This window comes from Candoia aspera, chromosome 18 (genome assembly GCF_035149785.1).
Source record: "Candoia aspera isolate rCanAsp1 chromosome 18, rCanAsp1.hap2, whole genome shotgun sequence".
NCBI lineage: Eukaryota > Metazoa > Chordata > Lepidosauria > Squamata > Boidae > Candoia > Candoia aspera.
In genome coordinates, this window is record NC_086170.1 from 923,055 (window position 1) to 949,650 (window position 26,596).

Genomic DNA, 26,596 nt, shown 5'->3' on the forward strand with positions numbered 1-26,596 from the left:
AGTTGCCACTCGCAGTGCTTGGCTTCCACTTCTCCCCATAGCCCAGCCCCCAGTGGCAGAACAGATGTAGCCTTCCCAAAGTGGCTAAGCCTGTCACTGTACCTCCCAGCAGCAACTTTGCAACCAGCCCTCGCATTTATGACCTTCACAGGTCTGTAAAGCAAAGGAAAGCTGAAGTAAGATTATAAAATTGTGATGTTTCACTTAGCAACTGCTTACTTAACGACTGAGTGGCTGGCGCCAGTTGTGATCATTAAACAAGGACTACCTGTACAGACAGGGGACATGACTTCCTGCATGTTACCAAAAAGGCAAAAACTGCCACTTGTGAAGGTGGACGACCACAGATGTAAGCGAGAAGGTGAGATTCAGCCTCAGAAAGTGCACAGGAATTACACTTCGCTCAAGCAAGTGAGCCAAGCGACATTCTACGAAGCAAGGCTTTCTCTTCTTTGCTTCCCCTTCTGCTCTCAATGGCCCCCTGATCACCTTCCTTCCTACTACCTTCCTCCTTCACCACCCTCTTCAACTTGTGCCTTCTTGGGACATCTGTGTCCTCCTAGACTGCACCATTGCTTTTCTAAACCTTCCTTGGGACTCTGAAGGCCATCTATCCCACCCCTGGCAGACTGTAGCAATTTTACAACTAGATGGTACAGCTTAGGGTGATGTGTGAACTGGGGTCAACACGACAACACAGGGCTGGCAGGAAGACCTCAGGGCCACTAGGGGGAGCCACGCCACCCCACTTCCCCGGGAACCGCCCAGTCACAAAGGGCCGAAAGCTGAAGTGTGTGTGTGTGTGTGTGTGTGTGTGTGTGCAAAGCCTTCCAATGCTATGGAGGGCAGTGAGCCAAGCTGCAGCCACATGGTGAATGAGCAGCTGATTAGGGTTCTGGCATCGAGGATGTAAAAATAGAAGACGCAAACGGCTGTAATTAATTAGCTGGACCGGCAGCGGAGAGGGAGGGAAGAACTGTCCGAAAATGCAAGCCAGAAGGAAGGGAGGATGCTCTTCCACCTGTGTTTTTTACAGGTCCCTGGCCAGGTTGCCATTTCCACACCTTTGCACAGTTGGCTGCCGAAACCTGCACAGTTGCAGTTGGCAATTCAGAGTAGGGCGTACCCAACAGCGCCATTTCAAGAGAAAGTGTGCGCTCACCCCTAAGGGGATCCATGGGAGAAAGACGCAGGGGAAAGTGGCTTAAATTATGTAGGCAATTTGCAAATATGCAAACATTGGTCAGAATAAAATGTGGGAAAAGCGTTTGAATGTCAGGAAGGAAGGAAGGAGAGACATAGGAAGGAAGGAAGGAAGGAAGGAAGGAAGGAAGGAAGGAAGGAAGGAAGGAAGGAAGGAGAGACATAGAGGGAGGGAAGGGTTTTGCCCACCCTCTCTGTTTCATCTCCCCCCTACCCCTGACCCCTTCCTATTCCTTATGATTACCCAGAGAAGTCCCAGGCTCTCAAACAAGTTGTGGGCAATCCGTGAATCTCTCAACATTGCTCAACTACAACTCCCAGCATTCCTTGCCACTGTCCATGCTGGCTTAGCTGTGGGAGATGGGTTCCACAACACTCAGTTGCTCACCACTGAAAGCCTGAGTTGCATATGCTTACCTCACTTTGGCTGAACTTGGAAAGCTCAGCAGGGCTGAGTGTGGTTAATTCTGAGATCCCAGAACGGAGGGTTGGACCAGGAAATTGGGGAAAAAACAAAAACTCCTTGTGTACCCTTGCCATGAAAATGACATGGAGATGCCACGATATCGCCAGCCGCGGGACTGGATCCCAGGAGTCTATAATCTATTGTTATTCTGAAAGGGTCAAGAACCAAAGATCAACCCCGGGAGTTCATTACGAGCAAAATTAAGCATTGGAGAAATTGCCTTAGGACCTCCAGAGGCAGCTGGAAAATTGCAGAAAGGGCAGCTGGGGAGCCGAGCCCCCGGCCCTTCCTTCCCCAACACGGCCTGTCTCCAAGCGGCTGAACCAAGGCCAGCCTTGGCTGCGGTCCTGGATGAGGGAAGACAGCGACGAGCTCTGCAGAGCAGGGAAGGCTCCCTACTTTCCTGTCCCGCAAAGAGACAGACGAAACAAGGCCCTTCGCTTTGTGCAATCGATGCAAAGATTTATTCCTTTCATTAAAGGCTCCTTCTCTTTCCCTCCCCCCCGCAACCCCATTCTGGGAATATATTTTATGCGCATAATTAAACCTGCAGAGCCCAGAAGGGAATCGATGGGAAGCGGTTTGAGGAGAGCTGGAACAGGAGGGGACTTGAGGACAGCGGGTGGAGCTGGCTTTCGGGGGACCCGGGGCCAAAACCAACGCTTCCATGAGGCCAGGAGGGAGCACCCATTCCCAGGGCTCCTGGTCTCCCCGCCGGCCTTCAAGGGGGTGCTGGAGAGCGGAGCACCCAAATAACCACAGGAAGGTGGCCTCGCAGAGTCCCACTCCAGGCAGGCAGCTGCGGCACTGGGACTTCCTCTTGCTCAAAATGAATTAATTTGTAAATATCTTCATTTATATGCAAATGTGGATTCCTTATCCCCAAAGTCTCTCTGGCCGATCAAGCATCAGCAGGGGCTGCTTCTGCAGACAACTTTTGCGGCCTCTGTGGAGCATGTGGAGCCGCTCCTCTGAGGGCCCCTTCCTTCCACCCAACGTTTCTCCTCCACTTTTCTCTCCCCCTGCCTGGCCCCCTCGCCTTGCATTAATGCTTCCTTCCTTCCACGGTTTCCTTCCCTTCTGAATAATGGAACCCTTCCTGTCTCTCCTGCTCTGAATGGAGCGTGTTGCAAAATATAATCACCCCCCGCCACTGAACGTTTTGACATCTTCCTTCCCAAAACTAGGAAGCAACTGTTTCCCACCTTGATCAAAAGCAGCCAGGATAACATCTGTGCAGCAAAAGTAAGAGAAGGTGATGCCGGAAAGATCTCAACACGGCATACAGATAGTCCTCGACTTACGACCATTCATTTAGCAACCGTTCAGAGTTACAAAGGTGTTGGAAAAAGTGACTTACAACCAGTCCTCGCACTTACAACTGTTGCAGCATCCCTGTGGACACGTGATCAAAATTCTGGTGCTTGGTGACCGGCTCAGACTTAGGACGGTTGCAGCGTTTTGGGTCACATGATCAACATCCGCAATCTTCCCAGCTGGCTTCCGACAAGCAAAGTCAATGGGGGAAGCTGGATTCACTTAACAACCACAGTGATTCACTTAACAACCATGGCAAAAAAGTTTGTAAAATCGGGCATGGCTCACTTAACAACTACCTCTCATGGCAACGGAAGTTCCAGTCCCAACTGTGGTTGTAAGTCAAGGACTACCTGTAGTTTCCTCCACAATACAATTTTTAAGGTAGGTTGGTCTGAGAGACAGGGACTGGCCCAAAGCCCCCAGGAAGCTTTGGTGGCTGAAGTAGTCTCTGGGCCTCCCTGCTTTATTCAGCATCTTCACCCCTACACTGCAATGGCTCCAATTCTTTGTCAGAAGATACAACCCATCAGGGATCACACACCGGGCAAGAGTGAACAGCATTTCACAGGCAATCGGATATTAGACAGGCTACGTCTCTGTTGTGGTCCCCAAGAGAGGAGAGGAGCCCATTTCAAAGCTTATCCAAAAATCCCAAGGCTAGTCCTAGCCCATCAGCATAAGAACTGATCTTAGCCAATCAGGGATGACAGCAACAGCTACCTTTTCGGTAACCCTTTCGAAGGGTAGTCTTTCCGTGATGTTTTCACAAAACGTCCCTGGAGGTCTGCGGTACCCAAGACCAACCTCTTACGAGCCTTACGGTGCTCTAAGTCCCACCAATTTTTTTTCTCCCCATTTTTTGAAATCTTATATCACTTGGCAGGTCTATAAGAGTACAGACAAAGGACGGTGAAACGCAGAAAGAAAAGCAGGGACAGCAGTAATTCAATTAACGTTTAAATATAGACAAAACCATGCTATAATTGGTGACAGAGCCATAGGCGCATTCTCATCAAGCCAGACCCAACTGGAATTACTGATTGAATTCAGATCTTCAAAGCAATTCGATCTTCAAAGCCGTTTGATTGGAATCAAACGGCTTTGAACATCTGAATTCAATCAGTAATTTTTGATCCATTTGGATTTTTGATCCATTTGGACTTGGATTTCTGCTGTTAAATCAAGTCAACCTGACTCTGAAAAAAATGCTGGATGGAAGTGGTTTGGCCCACTTCTAATGGAAGATTCAACTTCTAACCGTATCTCCGCGCAGTTACAACCTGTTGGAGCTACTTCCAAGGAGATTATTCGAGTTACCTCACTGTGGACTGGTAGACGAGGTCCTCCCTCTTGCGATAGTTCTCCATGTGCGATTGGTTGGTGGAGAACATGGCATCGAAGGTGAAGATTTTCTGCTTGATGGTGCCACCATCAGTTACCTGCCAAGGGAAGCGTCAAAGCAGAGAAAAGCCAAATGTAAAATTTGGAGCACGTCAGACTGAAGATGTCAAAAGGATGGAGGAACATTCACAAGATGTAAACTACCCTTTGGTTGAGGGGCTCTTGTTGATTTACACAATCGCTAAACTGGCTGTTGCCAACACTGAGGGTGAAAACTGCAACTTTTCTGTGGGTCCAACCACCTTCCACAATCTCCATTTCCCCCAACCAACATGTGTTTGCTGGTTCATTTGGAACTGGGGGCTAAACTGCACAGGTCCCCTTCCGGACATGAGACTCATTATCCCCTTATAAAAACAATTAAGAAACCGTTAAGAAAAATAACCACCTCCCAGAAGACCTTCAACTAAATTGTGGGTTCACGTACCACACCAAACCAGAATCTCACCTGAGTGTGCTTCTCACAATTTGCAAAAACAATCAATGATTAAGCCATGCTTATTTTAGGGAAGGTCTCCAACTGACAGGTATCTGCTTCCCCAGCGTAATAATAGTGTTAGCACCACGTTCAAATGGGTAGGTTTGGCCGCAAGACAATTATACAGCTTCCCTCACAATTATACACTGATTTTCCCAGACACCCACCTGCAAATACTTAATTCTACTACCTTTTCCCCTGAAAATAAGATTGAAATTTCTTTCACCTCTCACCCCACCACATTTCTCTTTTTTCTTCTTACTTCTGCTTCTCCGCAGTTAAGGAATGTTTAAAAACAAACTTGTACAAAAAGTGCTTGGGAAGGAGGAAAAAAAGAGGATTTATGAACAGGTGGGGATAGAGATGGATGGATGGATGGTAGAGCACAAGGGGACAGAACAAGGACCTTTGACCTGCAGTTGTCCCTCAAGACTTAAACTGGGGAGCTTTAATGTAGGGAAACTGTCAAGAGTCTTGGGCTGTGGTTCCATGCAAACTCTTGAAGATCAGGCCAGACATTTTAAAGTCTTAGCAAGATCTCCAGATCTTGCTGGAGACTCTGGGAGTCGCGCCAATCGTGGCAAAACTGTGGGAAGGAAGGCTTAGATGGTATGGACACGTCGTACGTGGCTAAGAAGACTCAGTGGCAAGAACAGCCATGCGTCTGGACTCTGGTGGCCAGCAACCCCGTGGTAGACCCAAGAAATGGTGGATGAACCGCATTAAGGAGGACATGGAATGCGTGAACGCCACCCCTGAAGATGCCTTGGATTGAGTCAAATGCAGATGGATATGCTGACAAGCTGACCCTGCCATAGCGTGGGAATAACGCTAGGAAGAAGCAGCAGCAGCAAGATCTCCAGATCTTTTTGAGCTACTCATCTCCTACATGGCATGAATGCGTATTATTCCTTGCATTCCTAAGCAAAACCAATGGTTTGTGCATCTAGCTCTCCTTGTAACCATGTGATGAGTTACAAAAAGTGGAGCTAATCTGGGCTGAACCATCAGCCGGCTCCATTTCTGTTGGCTGGTTTCAGGAGCTGCCCAGCCTGGCCACAGCAGAGGAGCCGGGCAGAAGCTGGGCAACCCGAACGAACAAGGGATCTGTCCAGCTAAAGTGCCGACTCCTTCTCCCACGAAAAGAACAAAACTTTAAGGTCTACCACCGGGCCCAGTAGGGTAGTCAGCCAACACCTTCCTTGGTGTCTACCAGCTTCCCTGTCCTTTGGGATTGCGTTGTTTCTAGTTTATTTTCTTTAAAACTCACAATAAAGGAGAAGTTGTCATCTTGGAAACACAACCCAGCCCCAGAATCTTCCTCATCTTCATTTCCAAAAGTGGCTTAGTATCTTTGACAGGTATCTCTGTAGAACACTAAAAAGTTGGGGAGACGTAGAGGTAGAAGCGGGCTTATCTGCTCAAAGGAAGATAGATGGGGCAGAGCACCCTATGACAGTGGGGAGCAACCGCATCAGTTTGGAAAACGGTGGGCCAGACCTAACGTGTCCGCCATTTTGTGAGAGCCCCAGAGACCTCAAATGGAGAGTCCCACTTCATGGCCTGAAAGGCAAGGCCACAATAAGAACAGAGAGAAAGACAAAGACTCTTAAGGCAACCGGAATCAAAAGCTCTACGCTCTCTCTTCCACCTCAGCTGCTCCTCCACGTCCAAGTTACACCTCCTTGTTTCCAAGATAATAGGTGACAAGGTGCGAATCTGCTAATGAAATAACATACCTGGAGGCAGTGTCAAAATGTCTCTTCCAAAGGAAATGTGAAAACGCAGATGGTGCTAATAAGCTCCCCGGAACAAATGTCTAGGGAATTAATGAATGAACGAATAAATAAAATAAATAAATAAATACGTGGGGAGACGGCGGAGTTATGGGCACGTGGGGGCAGGAAAGGGGGCAGGAACCGGGAGAACGGCGAAAGACGCTGGCCTGCATTGTTACCAGCCCTTGAAGACGTTCGCTTCCACAAAATATTTGGTTTTTAGCTTTGACCGGTCCCCCGATACACCCCATCCTCAGAGGCAGAAAGTCGCTGCGGTCCCGTTACACGCTAAGCCATTATAAGCCATTATCTGCAATTTTAAAGGATAACAGCTGGGTGCATGCAACGCACTAAGCATTGGCAAATTGGCAAATAAATGGGAATACAGGTAGTCCTTGTTTAGCGACAGTTGGGACCGGCAACCTGGTTATTAAGCGAAGCAGTCACCAAGTGAAACCGTGGCTGTGCTTATGATCTAACTTCAGCAATCCTTTGCTTTACAGGCCTGCAAAGGTCGTAAATGCGAGGATGGGTGGTAAAGTTACTTTTTCATTACCATCGTAACTGTGAATGATCACTAAACGAGGCAGTTGCTAAACGAGGCAGTCGCTAAACCAGGCCTCCCTGTAGTGAATTCTTCCCTGCATGTTTTCTTTTTTCACTGTGTGGCCAGGAGAGTAAAGGAGAAGTTCTTCTTTCTTTATCTTTCTCTTTCTTTTCCAATCGAACCATCTCACATCTCTCCTCCTTTTGAAAAATATCCAGGATCTCTCAAATCCAATCTTTTGCGATAACTGGTAGGGATCACCTCTGGCCTCACTTTATGATTTCTTTTCTCGAATGAGAGCCGGGCAAACTTGAAACGGTGAGATCAAAGCAGAGTGGCCCTTCGGAAGCACTTTTGCAGACACCTCGCGCACAGCTCTGGTTTTTTAAAATGCGCTCTGCGTTGTCCTAGTTGAAATTTCACTCTGCCTTTTTTTTTATTATTATTACATGGGAACTGGGATGGGGGGAGAAAGTAGGGAGGGCAGCTGTCAGTAAAACTGTCTCCTCAAATTTATTTGCCTAAGCCAAGGTTTTATTACAAAGAAAATATACACTCTCCACCACACGAGAAAAAAAAAATCAGAGAGAGAGAACATTATCTGGGTTGTAAATCACACACACTTTGGAAAAACACACACCAGAAGTTTTCAAGGACACAACCAATCGTCAGCGACTCAGCTGTTGCTTTTGTGACCATCAGGACTGCTGTTATTATCACCGCCATTATTGTTATTATTTCATTAGCCTGGGTAGAGCAAACAGGTAGATTCCTGGCTCCAGATGTGACCCTGTACTAAATATTGTACAGATGATGGCAAGATGTGACACGCTCCTCCGACTGGTATTAGAAGCACACCCTAACAGCACTGCTATTTAAGGGAAATTCTTGGCTTCCCCCAAAGTTTTATTTATTTATTTCAATGTATATGTCTTTACTTCCCTTAAATGCTAGCTTCGCTCTAACATAAAACGTGAATCCACGGAGGGACAGATTCACCCACGTGTCCACTTGGCGCCTGCCGTTAAGCTGCACACCAACCAGGGGCGCCGAGAGGTGTTCGAAATAAGGTGGAATTGCCTTCCAAAGCCAGAGACGTCACCTTGGATTGGGACCCCTGTGATCAGCATTTCTAAGAAAGCAAAAGGAGAGGGCCAAAAGGAATCAAAGTGGACACTATCAAAAGCCACCAAAAGATGCAGGATTAAGAGAACGTTTGCTTCTAGCATGTGGTTCCAGGTATTAGCCCCCACCTCACCCCAACATGATAACGGGGCCTGATTCTACCGCAAAGACAGAGTAGGACCCCATCGATCTGCTTTTGTCCAACCCCACCAGCGAGCTTCCTGGCTCTACCTGGCAAGGTCTTAAGATGGGAACCATGGTCTACAAAGCCAATGGAACTAGGTCCAAGATACAGATACGGGCCAATTCTCAGAAATTTCCCCAGGAAACTGAAGTCTCTCTTGCACCAGTGGCCACCCACCGATGTATCACTGGTAGTTTGTTGGCCAGAAGGTCTACTCAAGAGGAAGTCTTTCCTCCTAAATAGGCCACTTACTTTCAAGGAGTGCTTCCTTGCAGCCAACACCTCTTTGCATGCCAATCCATTGGTTTAGCGTTCCAGAAAATGCAGGACGACCTCACTCTTCATTAAGTCCTTCTGCAGAAGATAACCTGGTATTTTTCCCTCTGATCAATCAAAGGACAGTTCTTCCAAGACAAGGACAGCATTTGCTTTTTCCCATAGGACAAATAAAGAAATGCTTTCCACACCCAACAAATTACTGGCAAAAAAGATGGGACTTCCTCTCCTTCTCATGCTGGGATGGTCCGTACTATGGGCAATTCCCAAGGAAATAGGCCATAACACTGGCTGTGATAGGACAATCCCACACTACAATTGTACCAAATTTTGAACAATTGTACCTCTTTGGCTAGCCAACTCAACAATCTATCAATTATTGGTTGGAGTTAGAAAGCAACACCATTTTTCTAGAGGACAGCTTACCCGTTATTCCTCAGCTTTGAAGTAGGGATTAACTACCTAATCATGGATGGACCACTGTGGACATCACCCAGGGACTGGGCAGATGGAGATGAAGGGGATCTGTCCATTTCAATCATCATCAGCCGGCAGGGAAATGCAAGAGACACACATGAGACCTGAAATTGATATCCCTGTCAACTGAGAGATCTGACCTAGACTCCAGTGCATCCGAAAGGCCGTGAGTTGGGGAAGATTGTCATGGAAGAATCCATGGTGTTTAAATGGTTGGCTGAGGATGGATGGACAATTCAATTGTGTGTGAAATCCATTTCAGAGTTGCTGGTTCCCAAACGGGCATCAACTACAAAGGTATTTCAGCAAGAGAAATGTGGAAAATAGATGTGTGAGAAGGTGTTATCTATCTGTGTTTGTGTGTGTGAGAAAGAGAGAGGATGGTGGTGGGCCTATATTGTATACGGAAGTGTGATGGATGCATAGATAGATGGATATAGAAAGAGAGAGAGAATCAGCAGACTGCGGTGGTTAAGATACTGGAACAGGAGTGGGCTGATCCAGGTCCTAGTATTCCCTCAACCACAGAAGCCCCCTGGATGACTCTGGACCAGTCACCTTCTCCCAGAGCAGTTGAAAAACATCTGCCTACCAACCTGCACTGGACCAGCATGGCACGTTACGGTCCATACCAATCAATGAAGACGTTTTCATCCTACGGTGGATCGATTCAGTCTGATAACAGTAATAATAAAAGGAAGAGAAAGAGGCGGAGTTGAATGCAAAACCTGGCACAGCTGGAGGGCACCAGAAGTTGGATAAGGCTCTTCTAGGGTATATAAATTAAGATGCATCAAGTGTCTGACCTGGTAGAAGCAAATGGATTCAAGTCTAGCTCCAAGTTTGCTCCTTCTGACAACTCAACCAATTTAGGTCAACCTGTGACAGGATATGGGCTTCTGCGTTTTATTCCCTTCTGCTTTTTCATGCTTCTAGTCACAGCTGGAGAAACAAATTACAACAAGGCCTCCAGACACATCTTAGCACAGCTGGAGGACAGGACGGTGATTTCCACCCAGCTGGTGCAAACAAAACAGATCAAAACTTAGTTCCCCCAGCAGCTTCCCAGGGGTCTCTCCCCACCACCCCTTCAAAGTTCTACAAAACCACTTACAGAATGAAGATAGCTATAATAAACTTCATAGCCCAATCCCACCACCACTGCAAACAGGTGTAATAACAGCCAATAAATGAAAGAAACAAGTCACAGTGGTTGGCTTCCAACAGCTTAAACCGTTCAGCAAATCTCCCTAGGAAGTTCCCAGGATTGATGGAGCCCATCTAGAGACAGGACACATTATAGAAAGTTGATTTATTTATTAGAGTTCTGGGCCACCAAACTGATGAAGACCCATGACGGCTTACACAAATCAATCATCAGAACACCCACAGCCAATGACATAAATACAACTTCCACAATGAAGAGTACAGATAATAAAATGTACATGGTAGACACACCAACGATAAAATGTCCATGTTTGTGCTTTGATCACAGTGGGATAAAACAAGTGTGAGAGATGAGCCGGAGAACAGCTCAAACAGATTGATAGCGTTATTGGCCCTTTTTCGTTTAGCCACGGTGATGATGGAACATGAGGTTCGTAACATTATGGATCCTCTAGATTCATGGAAAATGAATTCACGGCCAGCTAGCAGAAAAGGAAAGTTATGTTCCAAGGGAGGATGCTTCTAAACGCCAAAAGCTGTCAATTTTGCATCCAAAATTCCCAGAAGAACCTGTTTGGTGGCCATGAGAAACAGGAATGGAGGGAAATAAGGGGCCCAACCCTTGGCGGCCAATTTTGTTTCCTAAAAGGTCCATCCCGGATGTGTGGTGTGGTGTCCGAACAAGCAAGCAAGATAGCAAAGCAGATCTTTACCTTGAAGGGATCATGGTAGAAGCCGCCTGACATCTGAATGTTTCATAGAGGATAGGACAGGCTTGTTATCTACTGCAGAAGACAAGACTGGAATGGGATGGAAGTGACAGGGGAAAGATTCTGGTGTGAACAGAAGCAGAAATTTCCTCCAGCTGTTGGAGAGGGGAACAGCCTGCCGCTGGGGTGCTCAACTGAAGGCACTCAACAGAAGATAAATATTCATTATTCCTGCACTGCAGACACCTTCCAGAGTTGGTGGTTGGTCTAGATGATTAAATGACCATGGACACTTGGGATGTCCAGTTTAGAGGCAGTTTGACTCAGCAGCGGGTGCGGGGGACACTTTCCAGGGGCAGGATTTTGCAGAGCTGCCCCCGTTGTGTGCTTCTCCAAAGCGTGGTGGTGGGAAACGAAATGCTAAAGAAGTTGGGTTGCTAAAAAAAAGATGGGTAGAGTGTGGGACTTGTACCACCTGCTTCACCCTGTGTAGGCAGGTCAGAGCAAGAAGATACAAGCAAGGCTGTCAGGTTCATTAAGCCAATCGTTCTTCTGGAAGTCGAGCTTCTCCAGGGAAACCAAGCCAACTCTCTGAGATAGAGCAGGACGGAGCCTTCTCACATCTTCAACATCTGCTTAGAGAACCTTCAGCCACAACCTGGCCACAGCACTCTTCCTCCCTCCCTCCATTTTAACTAGCGGTGCTTCGTCTGAGACCTTCTCCACGCTCAGCAGGTTCACTGGGGTCCCCCTCGCCCTTCCATTCGGTTGAGCATGGCCGTGGTGAGCGGAGAGGGGAATGACAACTTTGTACAGAAAACATCCCACCTCTTAGAAAAGCATTCACTCAGCATCAGCATCACAACTGCCACGGCCACCAGAACACCAACTGGATCTGCCGGAGATGCCACCAAGTCCTTACTTTCCCCAGATGCAGTCACTAAAACCCGGATTAAGAGTTTTAAGATACGTATGTACGCTCACACAGTCAGATGTACTTTGAAAGCGAAGGACGCAGGACTGGATAAGGCAGTATTTCTCCTGCCTCCGTCTCACCCACCCAAACTTTCCTCCTCAACCACCTTTGAACCCAAGGGTGCCCAAGGAAATGCCCAGCACCTCTCCTGCAGAAGCCTCCTCATCTCTCTGAAAAGACAGGCACACCCTCATCTTCCATTCGCTTGACAGCCATGCGTTCCCAGATGAATTGGCGAGCACATTCCCTTACACATCGAGGCGAGTGTGCTTAAGGCTGTTGCCATGGAGAAGGCAGACCGAAAGAGGAGAAACGAAAGATCTTTCTTCTTCTACCTCCCTGCTGGCACCAGCAAATAGACTTACGCTGGGCCCGAGAATAAACAGAACATTCAATTTGCCTGACCAGAAGCCAGCTGTTCTCATTCTGTAGTAGAAATAATTAGGAAAAAACTCAGCTCCTTCCTTTCCATTGGCTTAGCATCCAGGAGACGGTTGGGTAGCATCACAAGACCTACGCCATGTCATGCTGTCATAGCACATAATCACAGCTTTATCTATAAATATCTTTCTACTTATTGATGTATATCTGGCATGAAAGAAACAAAGGCTGCACGTTGCCAGATGGGACTAGACTCCATGGGCTTAAATTTAGGAGAAGCATCATGAAGCCAAAACAGCTGGGGAACTGCACCCTTCCTGTTGTATTCCTGAGGGGGGCTCTGCACTCGAGAACTCCACAAGGTTTACTAAGGGGTCTCCAGAGTCCTTCCCTGAACTCCCCCAATTTCCAGGGTAAAGAAATGCAACTCCAGCCGAAGCGGAGATGGCTACACAGACTCAGCAGGCCCATCCTTCCTCCTCCTCCACGGCCTCTGGACCTATCTATAAGTCTCAGGGCGAGGTCTCAATGTCTCATTTCCTTAATGGACAACAGCAGGCTGGTCTCCTGCAGGAATTCCAGCTTGTCAGAGATCAGGACATCTCCAAGAGTGAGACTAGCATGCGTAATTCATCAGCCCCAGTACATCTCGCCTGATATTTTCCACTCGCTGGAGCAAAGCTGTTTCCTTCACACGCGGAGCAAGAGGTTGACAATTGCACGGCAGAAAGAGCTTTACCGCCATCAGGGACAGTGGCTAATTAGCCCACAACATCTCTAGCACCCTGCTTTACCTAAACGCCCAACCAGGAGGCCTTCTTCATCCACGCCTTCAAGGTGTGAATCCACCAGGAACAAACCCTTGGTTCTCCATCAAAGGCTGATTCCTCATTGTAGAATAAGGTTTTGCTTGTTCGAAAGAGGAGAAAGATACCAAGATTCATCCCGATGAGGAAAGGATACAAGCTCTTTAGAGGCAGAGGCTGATAAAATTATGCAGCTACCCAACTGGATCATCCGCTGAAGCTGAATGATGGAAGACACAAGAGGGAAGGAGGAAAGACCTCCTAAAGGCAGAAGGAGAGATAACAGTAAATCCTAATCTCTTCTTGGTTTTTTACGGATCTTAACAATAATACTACTAATCAAGAGGCAAGCTTGAAGGCTAAGATTTCATAGTTGCCATTATTGTTCCTGGGCCAGGGGGTGGGGGAAGATTCATGAACTGGATTTCCTAGAATTCCCTAGAACTCTTTACTGCTAGGTTCTCCCCCAAATACTGAGCCAATTCAGAGTCAAGCCATGGAAGGTCTCCCATACCTGGTGCGTCTCCACGTAGTAGACACCAAGGCTGCGCAGAAATCTGAAGTGCCAAATTTAACTTGGAACTTGCATAGGTGTGCATGTAACTCTATAAGGAGCAACTGTCAGCCTTACCAGGTAGGCCAGACAGGAAACACGACCCAATGAGCTAATTCTACTTTATTGTAAAGCTACATTGACAGAATCCTGCAAGTCTGAAAGTGCAGATCTCCCGCTGTCTCTCTTACAGCCCAACAAAATAGGGAGGGTCCCTTCTGAGCCTCTTGCCCTCCCCATTATCCAGCTGCGGGCTATGCTCCCTCTTACCCGACCATTCCCTAGGCAGCATCTCTTCTCCCTGTCTCCCAAGGTCTTTCCCACATGCCAAATCAAATCTGGCCGATCAAAGTCGGATCTCTGCCCAGCTCTAATGGACATCAGTTCTGGATCCAATTCAAAACCATCATCCATACAGGAAGGTGACATGCCTGGCTTACATTACATCACTGTCCAGACCAGATCATGTGCCTCTTAATCACCACAGTCTATCTCTGGCATTGCAGAGACATATGACACAGAAGTCCACTCCTTATCTAATCCTCTCTCTTTGCAAAAGACCCTTAAAAAGGGATCACAGGAGGCTTATAAACACAACACATGCCTTCTGTCACAATATCTCGGCCAAAGAGCTCTGCTAAGATTTCCATGGCTCTGAAATCCGCAGAGCTGTTCTTCCTGCCCTCACCATATTGGCTGCACAATGCCAACAGCCTTCCTAAGCCAACAGCCCACAGCTTCAAAGTCTGTGCCTTGCAATTAATTCCTTCTTCCTTCTCTGCAGCTCAGGAAACCTGACCGATAGCTATGTGGCCATCTCAGGCCACCTTCTTGGTCCTACTGCCACCTGGAACCAACTAATAGTTGGGCAGGTCTTTATTTTGAGTTGGATACTTGAGTTTGAGTTAGGTCTCAACTCACAGCAAAACCACATTGAAGAGGCAGGATCACCTGAAGAAACTACGTACAATAAATGTCATTGAGGGAGGAAGCAACGTTTCTGCTTCTTCTTTTGTTCAACCTCAAGCCAAAACTCAAAAAGAACAGAGAATTGACCATGGAGAAGGAAGGAGCCAACTGTCAAGATGGGATCTGGAAAAGAGATTGCTCCATTTGGAGACCTAGGGAAGCACGAGAAAGAAATGTTGATTCTGTTCAGTAGAGGATGGGACAGAAACTTGAATGGACTTCCAAGATCAGGCTATTCTACCTTATTGAGATGAAGAATGCTCCTGGTATCCCTGCCTTGGAGGGCTGTCAAAAACTGAAGAGATGCCTAAGGAGATTTTATATTTTATTTATTAGCATATTTATGTATGGTTTCTGATGTCTGGCAGGTATGAGCAACAACCCTCTAGCCCGCATGGCTGGCTGGGGGACTCTGGGAGTTGAAGTCCACCCAGCTTAAAGTTGCTAAGGCCGAGAAACACTGCTCTAGAAGCTGATATTTGGTTGAAATTTGCTACTAAGGGTTGGTCCAACTCTTCAGAGTGTGCAAAGTGTTACTTGCTGGACCAACTTTCCCCAGTGGTTTCTGCCCATCCTACTAGATCTGGCATGGAGGGCATCTTCCAGGTCCCCTCACTGAAACAAGATTGCCTGGTGGGGCCTCAAAAACATGCCTCCTCAGTCATGGCACCTGTTTCATGGAACAGCCTCGCCCCAGAGATACAGATGGAAAAGCAGTGAAGTCCTGGCTTTTACCCCAGGCACTGAGGCCAGGAAGTTGATGGAGCTGGCACAGGGTGGTTGGCAGAAAAACACAAGTTTTATCAGAGCCTCAGCGCTGTTTATTGTTTGAAGTGGTCTTTTCACTGTATTGTGTTTTGTTTGCTGCCCCGAATGATGGGCAGCTATGTCAGTTTGTTTAATAAATAATCCATCCATCCATAAATATATAACATTTTGGAAGGCTATGCAAACTTGCGTGCTAGCCCAGAACCATTTCCCGGGTATTGAGTTTGGGGAATTCAGAGAGAGGCTCAGCCTGGCAACGGTTTGAACAACGCAACCATTCAAAGCAGGGATGTTTTTCTCTGAGTCATAGATGAGCCTTCCAGCCAATCTCGGCTGGATCACAACCAGTGGGGGAAAGCTAGCGCTGCTATTGCTGGTTTTTTTAGACGTGGGGGGGGAAAGAAGCCATTAGGAGGAGGGTTGAGCTAAAAGATACTTGTAAAGGCCACCACAGTCTGCCGCGTTGCTCAAGGTTTGAGAGAGCTGCGTACAACCTACTTCCTAGGCCTATCGGGCCAAATCTTATTTGTATCATTGACTTGATTTGGAAAATCGCCGTGATTCGACAATTTGAATCCATCAGGAAAACCTGATTCTGAAGCGTTCCTGGTCTCAAAATTGATTCAGAGGTATCTGCTCCAATCCCATTCCACTCCGATTCGATTTGTAAAGTTGACTAGATCTGGAGATTCAATTAAACCGCCTCTGAATCCCTTCTCCAAATTGAATTTTTGCCCAGCCCCTAATATGACGGTGGATTATTGTAATGGGGAACATTAATATGCCAAAGTCAGATTTTTTTTTTAACCTTAGCCTAACCATCTCTTGCAAAAAATGGCCATGAGGTTCAATAAGTAAGACCAGCCAACAACATTTGAGATCAGTAAACAAGCTAGGGAAAATGATGATGTCATGCCACTGAGGCCGGGCAAAGATCTGGAAGGGAAGAGAGCTGAGAGACCCTGCCTGCTGCCTCTCGTCCTTGGCCAAGACCCTTCCACGGTGCCAGGAGTTTACAGCAGCTCATGCTAATATACTGGCACCAATCCTAGGTTTCCAGACTCCCTGAAGGGCAATAAATATATAGTGACCTTGATGCCAGCATGGAGGTGGTGTGCCTGGCACCGCCACCATTCCGCTCACAGAGATCTAAGCCCAGCAGAGGGAAGAAGGCCAGAAGTCCTGTCACAGAGAAGACAGAAAGAACGAAAGTTTGGCAGGATTCCTCCGAATTTCTACCTCCTAGGTTTCTGGCCTGGGTGATCAATTGTTAAGAAGCACTCTTTGTTGACAATGGAGACAGGTGCTGGAAACCATCTCTAGACTCCACAGGACATGGTTGCAATGGCAAAGAAGCACCAAGCCTCCTCTGGAGCCCAAACATTTGCTGCCCCATGTTCTGATGGCCCCTTTTGCAGTCTGTAAAACTCCTTCCACTTACAAAGTCCCTCCTTCCCACCACCACCAGATTCCACTGCATCCTTCTGGATAAATTCCAGTCACATTGCTTCTATGGCGTAGTGAGCTGTGCATATTATCAGATGGTCCAGGCCAGACTATAAATGCCTTCTTCGGAAAAAGGCATCGAGGACAGATTAGCTCTCAGCAGCTTTGAGGCTCAGGGACTTCAGAGTGGGGAAGTCGACTGTTTGCAGCACAGCCTAAAGGCCTCCTTTGCCCAAATCCATTCAACGTCCCACCGCAAGCATCCATGGTGGCCCCAGAAGAGATACACAGACCGAGTCTCTTCTCACCTTTGGGGGAAAAGAGAGAGGACTGAAACAGCAAAAAATTTTGAGCATGCTCTCCCAAATTCCCCTGGAATGAGCTGTCAGGAGGAGCTGGACCCATCCATAAACCCAAGTCTGTTTGGAGGATCAGGTGCTTCCCAGCAAGATGCTATCATTCGCCCGTCTCCTTCATGGAAGAGGTGAGAAAGTTGTTAGATGGGCCTGTGCCAAAAAAAAAACAAACCTGATAGACTCTCCTCTCCAGGGAACGAAGAAATATTTCTGCAAACTGCAGAACGGCAGTGAGGCTTTGATAATGAAATTGTGTGGTTCTGAATACAAAGATTCTTTTTCTTAAGGAAAAAAAAACGTATTACTTTCCTTGCTGAACCAAGAGAAAGGGCACAGAAGCAGCAGCAAGAGACAGCATCTTCACTAATACGAAGAGGGGATCACACCATTGTTTTAAATATTTCACTTTGCCCTGGGTTGCAGGGTGATGTACAAAGGACAAACACAGACATCCGCAATATAATAAAACACGCCAACACCAAGAGAGTTGAAATAATGCTTCCTGAAATGGCATTCGCTCCTGCTTTCCTTCCTGTGAGATCAGAACAAGTCTATGCCAACACAGAGTTGGCACAACTGAGGCAGGGAGGAAGGGAAAAGGTCCACGCAACAGATCAGAGACAGAACTCAAGATGATCAAAATGCAGAAAGCCGCCAGAACTCAGCCCCAAGAAAATTGCAATTCTTAGTTTCTAGGAAGGAAGGAAGGAAGGAAGGAAGGAAGGAAGGAAGGAAGGAAGGAAGGAAGGAAGGAAGGAAGGAAGGAAGGAAGGAAGGAAGGAAGGAAGGAAGGAGGGAGGGAGGGAGGGAGGGAGGGAGGGAGGGAGGGAGGGAGGGAGGGAGGGAGGGAGGGAGGGAGGGAGGGAGGGAGGGAGGGAGGGAGGGAGAAGTCAAGTTATGCCTTGCATGGACAAGAACATGTTGCACCATGACAACACATTCTTATCCATGCAGGAGAAGATGAAGAGCTGTTGAGAAAAGAAGAAATTGTAAACTTAATTCAGAAACCACGAACACGGCTGCATGCACAGGTATCCAAATTTGCAGTATTTGGAGCCAGGTATCCAAACTTTCAGCATGAAGAGAAGGTGGCATAAGTCTTGCTTTCTTCTCCATTAACGTTTTTAAAAGTCTCTTCTTCTCTCTACTGTTCTATAAAGAAAAAGTATTCTCCTAAGAGCCGGCCCTACCACCGGGCACAGTGTGGCAACTTATTTTTAAGCATCACGGACGAGCAGCAAATTTCTAGCCACAGAAACGATACAAAGCTCGGGACGCCCCGTGTCCCAAAATCAGGAGGAGCCGTTCACCTTGGCTGAGCAGGATGAGGGGTGTCATTGACTGCCCTGCCTCAGACCGCAAAACTGTGGCGGGTCCTGCTCCTTAACAAAGCGTTCACCCAGCCCTCAACAAAAACCCAGAAATGCAATTTTCCTGCCCGTGGATAAACATGGCACAGCACTTACCATCTGCTTGTTTGGCACAAATAAAAACTGTGTCTACCTGAAATCTGCCTTTGCCCTTCATAGAAACTTCAGGCGAAGATTTGGCAGCAAAGGAAGTTCAGGCAGTCATGGCTGGCCTGTTCTAAGCATTGCTTGCAAATACGCTCTCTAGGAAGTCGGCAATTAGAACGAGATTGTGATGGTTGGGAGGCAGATCAGATGCCAATCTTATTTGTTAGAAAGAGTGGAAGTTTTTTCTTCTTCTTTCCTTCCCTTTTCAGATTAAAAATAGAAGAATATCCCCCTCTGACGTTCCTCCCGTTTTCACCATTCAGTGTGGAGAGATAATGTGTTCCCCCTCCCCAAACACACACACACATGTGCACACCACCCAGAGACTTACTGCCGGAGCACAATGCTTTTGCAAACCGGAAGAGGATTATGCAAAACAGAAACCAATTTTTTTTCCAGGGAAAAGCAGGCTAATCCAGTATTACTGAGCAGAACAGCAATGTAGTGGAAAAAAGGGATGTATGTGTGTGTCTACTGGGGGGGCGTTTGGGGGCAAGGGGAAGGATGGGGGTGAATGCACAGGTGAAACAACCTGTGCTACCAACAGAGGAAGATTTGGGGGCAGATGAACGAATTCAACCTTGCACACTCGCTGAAGGATGTCAAATTTGGTGTCTAAAATGGTACTGACACACACACAAGGAGGAGATTGGAACAGGCCTGAGAGTCTCTTATGGTTCAGAATCCCTGAAAATGGGGGGAACCCCCTCCCAAATACCTATACGAATACATGGGAGTGAAGACATCTTTAAAAAAAAACCCCTCTCTCTCACACATAAAGTGACAACTTTTTCACCCAGCAACAAAATTCTCAGTTTCAACAGGTTTCTCTTATTACTATTAGCGTGGAAGTTTAAATAAGACATTAATTAAATTCTTGGTTAAATTTGCACAGAGTTTGTTAGGAGAGAAGGGAAGGAGGGGGAAAAAAATTATCCACCTTTATATCTAATCCCTTTTGGGAGATAATATTGGATTTGCCTGTCCTTCTGCCAGACAGACGAAAGGAATGCCTCTGCTAAGAAAGTTCAAACTGGCAAAACTGGTATGAAAAACAATGCATCATTTCTGCAAAACGACCTGACCCTTTTTAATCAATCATAAGAGTTGTCCAATCAATTAACTGATCCGAATAATCTATTACGCACCGCAGCGCTTAATTATCACCATCAATTCACAGTTCTGCAGAAAGGCCTGTTTTCGTTTTTGCTTTCGCTTTTAATGAGGTGACTATTAGGACTCTATGCTACATGTTCCCTGGCAAGAATTTCCATCTTTTTCAAAGGGCATGGATGGCTGCTTGTAAATCCAAGCTGCTGCATCAAGAATATACGGCAGAGCAAGAGGGGAAACAAGAAGATTGGTTCCTGTGATGGCTTTGCACGGAATTTTAAATGTAGGACCGCACAGATTACAATGGACCCCTCCATTGTCCCCGGAGTCCCTCCTTAGGGGGCAGATGGGTGGTGATAAAATTTGATAAACAAATAGATAAATAAATCCCCTTGAGAAGACCCATGGAAAATGCCTGCTGTTTTTTCCCAACCACGACGGACCACAATCAACACACTCAGTGTGAGGAAGCCACCGCTAGATTCCAAATGGGCTCCTACGGTTATTTCTGATGCATTCCATCCAATATCTGGTGGCTTTTCATGGAACAGCACTTAAATTCTTGTCCTGGTGAACATTTACAGGGTCCTCTACTGGTGCTTGAAACACGTTGGACCAACTTTGGCAGAGCTGGCCCCCAGGAGGTCAAGCCAACATTCAGAGCTTAGGACCAGAGAATAAAGTTGAGAGAAAGGACACAGACACACACACACAGAGACACACAAAAACCCCATTCCAAGCTTAAGCTGCAATTCTTGTTCCAACAGGTCTGATTAGGCACCCAACCTTGAGTCTTCAGGAGACAAAAGTTGCCACCGCATCAGTTTGCTGTTTGAGGAATGATACCACCTTTGAATTCTGGGTCCTTTCAGACAGCCTGTCCTGATCCTGCTGCCCACCTAGATTACGGGTTGATCTTGGAGTCCACTGTTCTGAAGTGGCTTTTTCTGGGGGTGACCCAAGTAATTGTGACAGCGGGAAGAGACTCTTGACAGATGGTCTTGTCTCACGGACCTTGTGGCCACCCTTGATCTTCCTGCTTTTGACCTGGTGAGGGGGAGCTTGGGGGCGGGGGGGACTGGCTCTCACAACCACCCACTCAACCAGAGCCATCACCACGGCCCCTATGCCAACAGAGGTCTTTGCTTCACCTCACAGTTGAGCTGGGATCATGCTGGGCTGTGATGGACCCGTCGCGCTTTGTCTCCAGGACCCTTAGACGTCCTTGTGCCTCAAACCACGCAAGTGACTTTTGCTTTCCCGCCCCGTGCCTGCCATTTTCCAATATTTTTTACATTACCCGTAAGTCCCCAGATTTGTATTTCCTATCGGCAAGACAGCCGCAAGCTCGCCGGAGTCTCGGGGAGGGTGCCAGAAAACAGAGGGTGGAAATCAATTTGTACGCCAAATACATTTCGCATCCCCCTCTGCCCAGGTCGTCTTCGGGTTTTTTTTTTTCTCACCGCTAAGTTCACAACTTAGATTAATATTTCACAGCTTGTGTGGAACTCCACTTCAGGGGTAGTGCCCAGACTACTTAATTCTCTTTCTTGACGAGTCCTGCAGCCTGCAATGCTGTTGGCCTTCCTCCCCTACCGTCCCCTTTTGCTTCTTCCTCGCTGATGACCCTCATCCTTCCAGGTCTTCCATCCCCAGATGCCTCCCAATCCTTCTCCTGACTGAAATGACTCTGTGCTGACCGGCGAGCATGCAAAACCTTCCACTTCTTGGGGTTTCAACACCATGCCACAATCCTTTCTCTGAAACAATTAATGTCTCACTTCTGAGATCTCTTTTCCATTTGAGGGGAAAGGCTTTTGTTCAGAGAAATTAAAATGAGACCTTTTCAACAGCTCCTATTCCAAGGAGATGTTGGCTTTTATATCCTATTCCTTTTTCTTCCTCAAGTCCTTGGTGACTTTTACTGCTGTCATGGCCATGTATATCTTTATCATCTATCCAGAACACTTCTGTCAACGGGCAGATTAAAGAAACGCTGAATAAACGCCTAATTTGGCTCAAATCTTGCCTTTGCACCGCGCTAGGGGTGTGCCAATCAGCCAAGCCCCCCTTTGAATCCATACAGCTGTTCCCATTCCGCCGTTCGGATCTGAAGGCGGATGGGACTGAGTTACCTCCAAATCAAAGCACCTTGAAAATATTCCCACTTGGGAAGAAACTACCTTGCACAGAATACAGACAAGAAGATGGCTGCATTTTAAATATATATAGACTGCTTGGGGCAAAGAGACCAAGATACAGAACAACGGTTTTCTCCCCTTTGCCAAGAACACGGTTAGCCAAAGAAGTCACCCAGGGCAACGCCTAAGGCAAAATGGCAATCAAATACTCAGGCAGGTTTTTAATACCATCCACCACCTGCCTTCTGGAGAACTTAATGGTTCTGCACGTAAGGCCGTCTCAGGCTCCATCCAGGTGATGCAACTAAACGGTGTCGACACAGATTGCTCGCAGACACAGGCCGTCTTACATGCGTTTTGGGCTGTGTCAGCCAGACACCTCCACCGCTCTTATAAAATTAGCCCTAAACTCTGACAGAGAGGACTGGACAATGGAGTCTAAAAAGGTAACCCAGCACCTTTCCGCAGATGCAAGTATCACTGAATGTAATAGCTCTTGAAATGAAGAAAGGTGGTCCTGATTTTGGACCCTCTTTTCTGCACAAGACTCCATCTATTCCCCCTTTAAACGTTTTCATCTTCCCTTTAAGACATGCACATCTGACTCTAACTGTCCACAAACAACATTAAAAAAGCAAATCAAACAATCCAAGTGCAGGTATTAGACTAAAGTTTGCTTAATTATAGACCAATCTGTTGGATTCTCATTATGTCCTAAGATGCATTGTTAACGTCCTGGGAGGGATAAATGCAGTCTATGCATGCACAGAGGTAAAGGTGAAGGAGTTTGGAAGACAAGAAGGCTCTTGAGTTGGCACTTAAAACTGAAAGAAGATACCTCTAAAGGGGTTATTCCAGAACAGGGGGGAAAAAAATCCTCCTTGGTTGCTACTGAATATTAAACTACAGGTAGTCCTTGACTTACGATCATTCATTTAAAAATGGTTCAAAGTTACGACAGCCTCGGGAAAAGTGCTTTACGACCTGTACTCACACTTACAACCGTCGTACCACCCCTGCGGTCATCTGATTGCAATTCGGGCGCTTGGCAACCGGCTTGCATTTATGACTGGTTGCAGAGTCCTGCGGTCACGTGGTCGCGATTTGCAACCTAACATCCACTGGGGAAGCTGTATTCACTTAACGACCATGGTGATTCATTTAATGACCTGTGATTCGCTTAATGACCATCGTAAAAACGGTCATAAAACCGGGTCCAGTCACATGGTGAGTCGACTTACCACCGCAATGACTTACAACTGAAATTCTGGTCCCTACTGTGGTCGTAAGTTGAGGACTACCGTAGTAAGAAAACACTTAGTGGCTCCCAAGATTCATGGGTGATAATGCAAACAAACACTGCACAGAGCAGAGACAACAGTGAGCCATGCAGAACTGGGCAGCTATCTTCCACTGGGGATGTTGGTGCACTATGAGGGGCTGTCCAGTCATACCCAGATGAAAAATGGGGTTAATCAGTGAAATCAAGGATGGGTGAGTTCCAAAGGCTTCCAGCCAGAACAGAAGTCTCTTCCCTCCTCCCTACACTACTGTCTTTTTTTGGGGTGGGTGGGGGAAGCACACATACATACAGACATTTGGACACGCCTTTACACAGTTCTTCTCTTGCATACTTGTTCACTTTCCAGAACTCGGGCGTTTTTGGCACGCAACTGGTGAGCTGGGAAGCAGGCTGCAAATCCAGAGGTGTGTAACGGGCAAAGGATAATGGGATACCACTTTATATGCTACCCCTGGGGGCTCACAAGCGCTTTAGAATGCCAACCCAGTGAAATTTATCCTCCATCCTGACTTGTCAGAGAGGAAGAAGGTCAGCCTATAAAGAGATATTCCCAGGACCCTAAAGTATTAAACGTCGCCAGATGTTGCTCAACATCAGCTGAGGTTGGTAGGAAACCTAGAGCAACAAGGCCTGGAGATCCACTGTTTTCTCAGCCTTGAATTTTGAGGCTCCTGTGCAGAGCCCAAATACCTGCCACGGTGTGGAAGTCGCTTGGCCACAACGTGGACCTCTTGAGAAGCCAAACCGCACTCACCCGATACCAGACGATTTCCCGCATCCTGCCGTCGGTCTTGAAGTTACATTTCAAAGTCACGGCATCGCCCACCACCACAGGCGGAAGCGGCTCAATACTGACCGTGAGGTAGCCTGGAGTAGGAGAGAAGAGGAAGGAGGTGAGTAATGAATCATTTCCTGATTGTTTCCTGGATTTGAGGACCCCAAGCCGATCTCTCCCTTGTCCTGGAGAAGACCACAAGAAGAATATGGCAGAGGGGCTGGCTTTTTGCAGCAAGGGATTGGGAACTGAAGGCACACCGTCTTGGAACGTGGACAGTTCATGTTGGGGTCAATAAAAAAAAGGAGGAAAATCGATTTGATTGGCTACGGTATCAATTCATCAATCATCTGCATTCATCAATTCTGAACACTCAGCCACAATTCTTCAGCAAACATACTATAGAAGGGCCAATAATCCAAGACAATATAAATACAGTGCAAAAAACAAAAACCAACTGTAGAAATGCTAGGAAGCGTGAAAAAACAATTTTGAGATTTTCTCTTTTTGATAATGTTCCAACTCTTCCAGATATTGTCATCTCCATTTTTATTTCTCTTTAAATTTACTTTTAATTGCTTTTATCCGTCTATGTTATTTCCTGTTTGTGCCTGGCTTGTTATGGTTTTATTTTATTTTAGCTTTACTTTTCATTACTGGGATTTGAATTAGCCGTGTGTTTCTATAATTGGTTTAGGAACTGGCTATTTTTAATTTTCACTCATATGTGACTGTTTTACCTGTTCGTGGAGGTTTCCTTGTGTTCACTGTCCTGAAAACCGCGGTGAGTCTGTATGGATTCGGTGGTATGCAAGGAGAATATATAAATGAATAAAATAATTACAAAGCAATTGACAAAATGGACAACACTGATGACCAGTTGGACTTAGCTCTGCGGATCTCCAACCAGCAGACTTCTGATTTTGGTATTTTTATGGTGTCCTTGGTGCTCTCTGAGCTTGGCTGTTTGATTGCAGACGTTTCATTACCCAACTAAGTATCATCATGGTTGCTACCCAGTGTTACCTAGTTGGGTAATAAAATGTCTGCAATCAAACAGCCAAGCTCAGAGAGCACCAAGGACTCCACAGTTCAACCCTGAGCTACAGATATTCTCTTCTTTGGGTATTTCTGCATAAAACCAAAATCAACAGCAAAAGAGTAAAAGCTTAGAGATGGGCAAGTGGATATTGGAATTCCTCCAAGCAAATGGTTATGATCACGTGGTTGTGTTTGTGTATTACACCAACTTCTGGTTTGTTCAACCACGTTTTGTTAACTAGGTCACAATTCAATGGTTTCACACAACAGACTTAGCCACAAAAACCCTAATTCACAATCCACAATGGCTGGGTTGGCACCACAGAGGCCAATCACAAGCCTGAGTTTACAATGGGGACCTAGATTCTAGCTTACAAATAAAGCAAGCATGCCTTTCTTTTTCTTGCAAAATGAATGCAGCTTTATACACCAATTTAGACAGGCCTAACGTATGCAATAAGAACTGCAGAAAATAAAATTCTTTAGGATTCCTTTCACCCTGATACCCTTAGCCACAGCTTTTCAATTTATTTCTCCTCGTTCCCAACAGCTCTACAAGTTGGTCCATTGACCAAAAGAAATCGACATCCTTCACACCTGTTTAAACGCTGTGGAGCTTTCAGGTGAGGTAGGACAGAAGCGGGGAGGCAAAAGACGGACGCAACAGGATTTTAAAAATTTAAGCCCTGTGAAAAATGCAGAAGCCCCCCCCCCCCCAGGTGCCAGGTGACTTCTGACAGCTGTAGAACACCACCTTGAAGGGAGTGAATTATGGATTAGGGATGGCGTAATCGTCTTTCCTCCAGTTCCCGTTAGCCTCCTCGGCAACCGGCCGGGGATGCAGCAGAATGGAAAGTACAGATTTCTTCTCTTGGTGAAGTTGAGGGTTCTTGCGCTGAAAGGCATTAAGGGCAGCCTCACAAAGCAAATGCCATCTGTTTAAATACATTTTCTTGTACCTAACAGCTGTTCCAAGGAAGGTTCTCTGGACCTGTGAGTCTGTAGCTATACCCAGGTTCAGACCCCAAACACACTGGGATTGCACTGGGTGAACCGTGGCAGGCCAGATGGTGTAAGTGTACCCTTTGACTAGTTGCTCGGAAGGTGACTTCCTTGCAACTCTACAACCTGGTCCTGGAGTTGATCCTTTCCTGCTGGACGGCCCTTCCACCAGTGATGCAACCCGGTCAAGAAAGACCAAGGCAAGATCTTAAGGCAAGATCCAACATCTGGATCATGCCAAAAGTTTACATTTAGCATGGGCCCCCTGGGGATGAGTCCCAGCACAGGAAGAAGACTGACAGGTGGGGTACGAAGGC

General features: G+C 46.7%; 1 protein-coding gene across 3 annotated transcripts in view; it reads right to left on the reverse strand.

Moving 5' to 3' along the window:
- IGSF21 (immunoglobin superfamily member 21) overlaps positions 1 to 26,596 on the reverse strand; it is a 138,282-nt gene that overhangs the window by 36,616 nt on the left and 75,070 nt on the right. For all 3 annotated transcript variants that reach the window (XM_063317517.1, XM_063317516.1, XM_063317515.1), the window contains exons 3-4: positions 24,216 to 24,328; positions 4,307 to 4,428 (exon numbers count right to left, since the gene is read on the reverse strand). In XM_063317517.1, coding sequence (XP_063173587.1) covers positions 4,307 to 4,428; positions 24,216 to 24,239 — 146 coding nt within the window. In that variant the 5' untranslated portion in view covers positions 24,240 to 24,328. The remainder of the gene's footprint in view (positions 1 to 4,306; positions 4,429 to 24,215; positions 24,329 to 26,596) is intronic.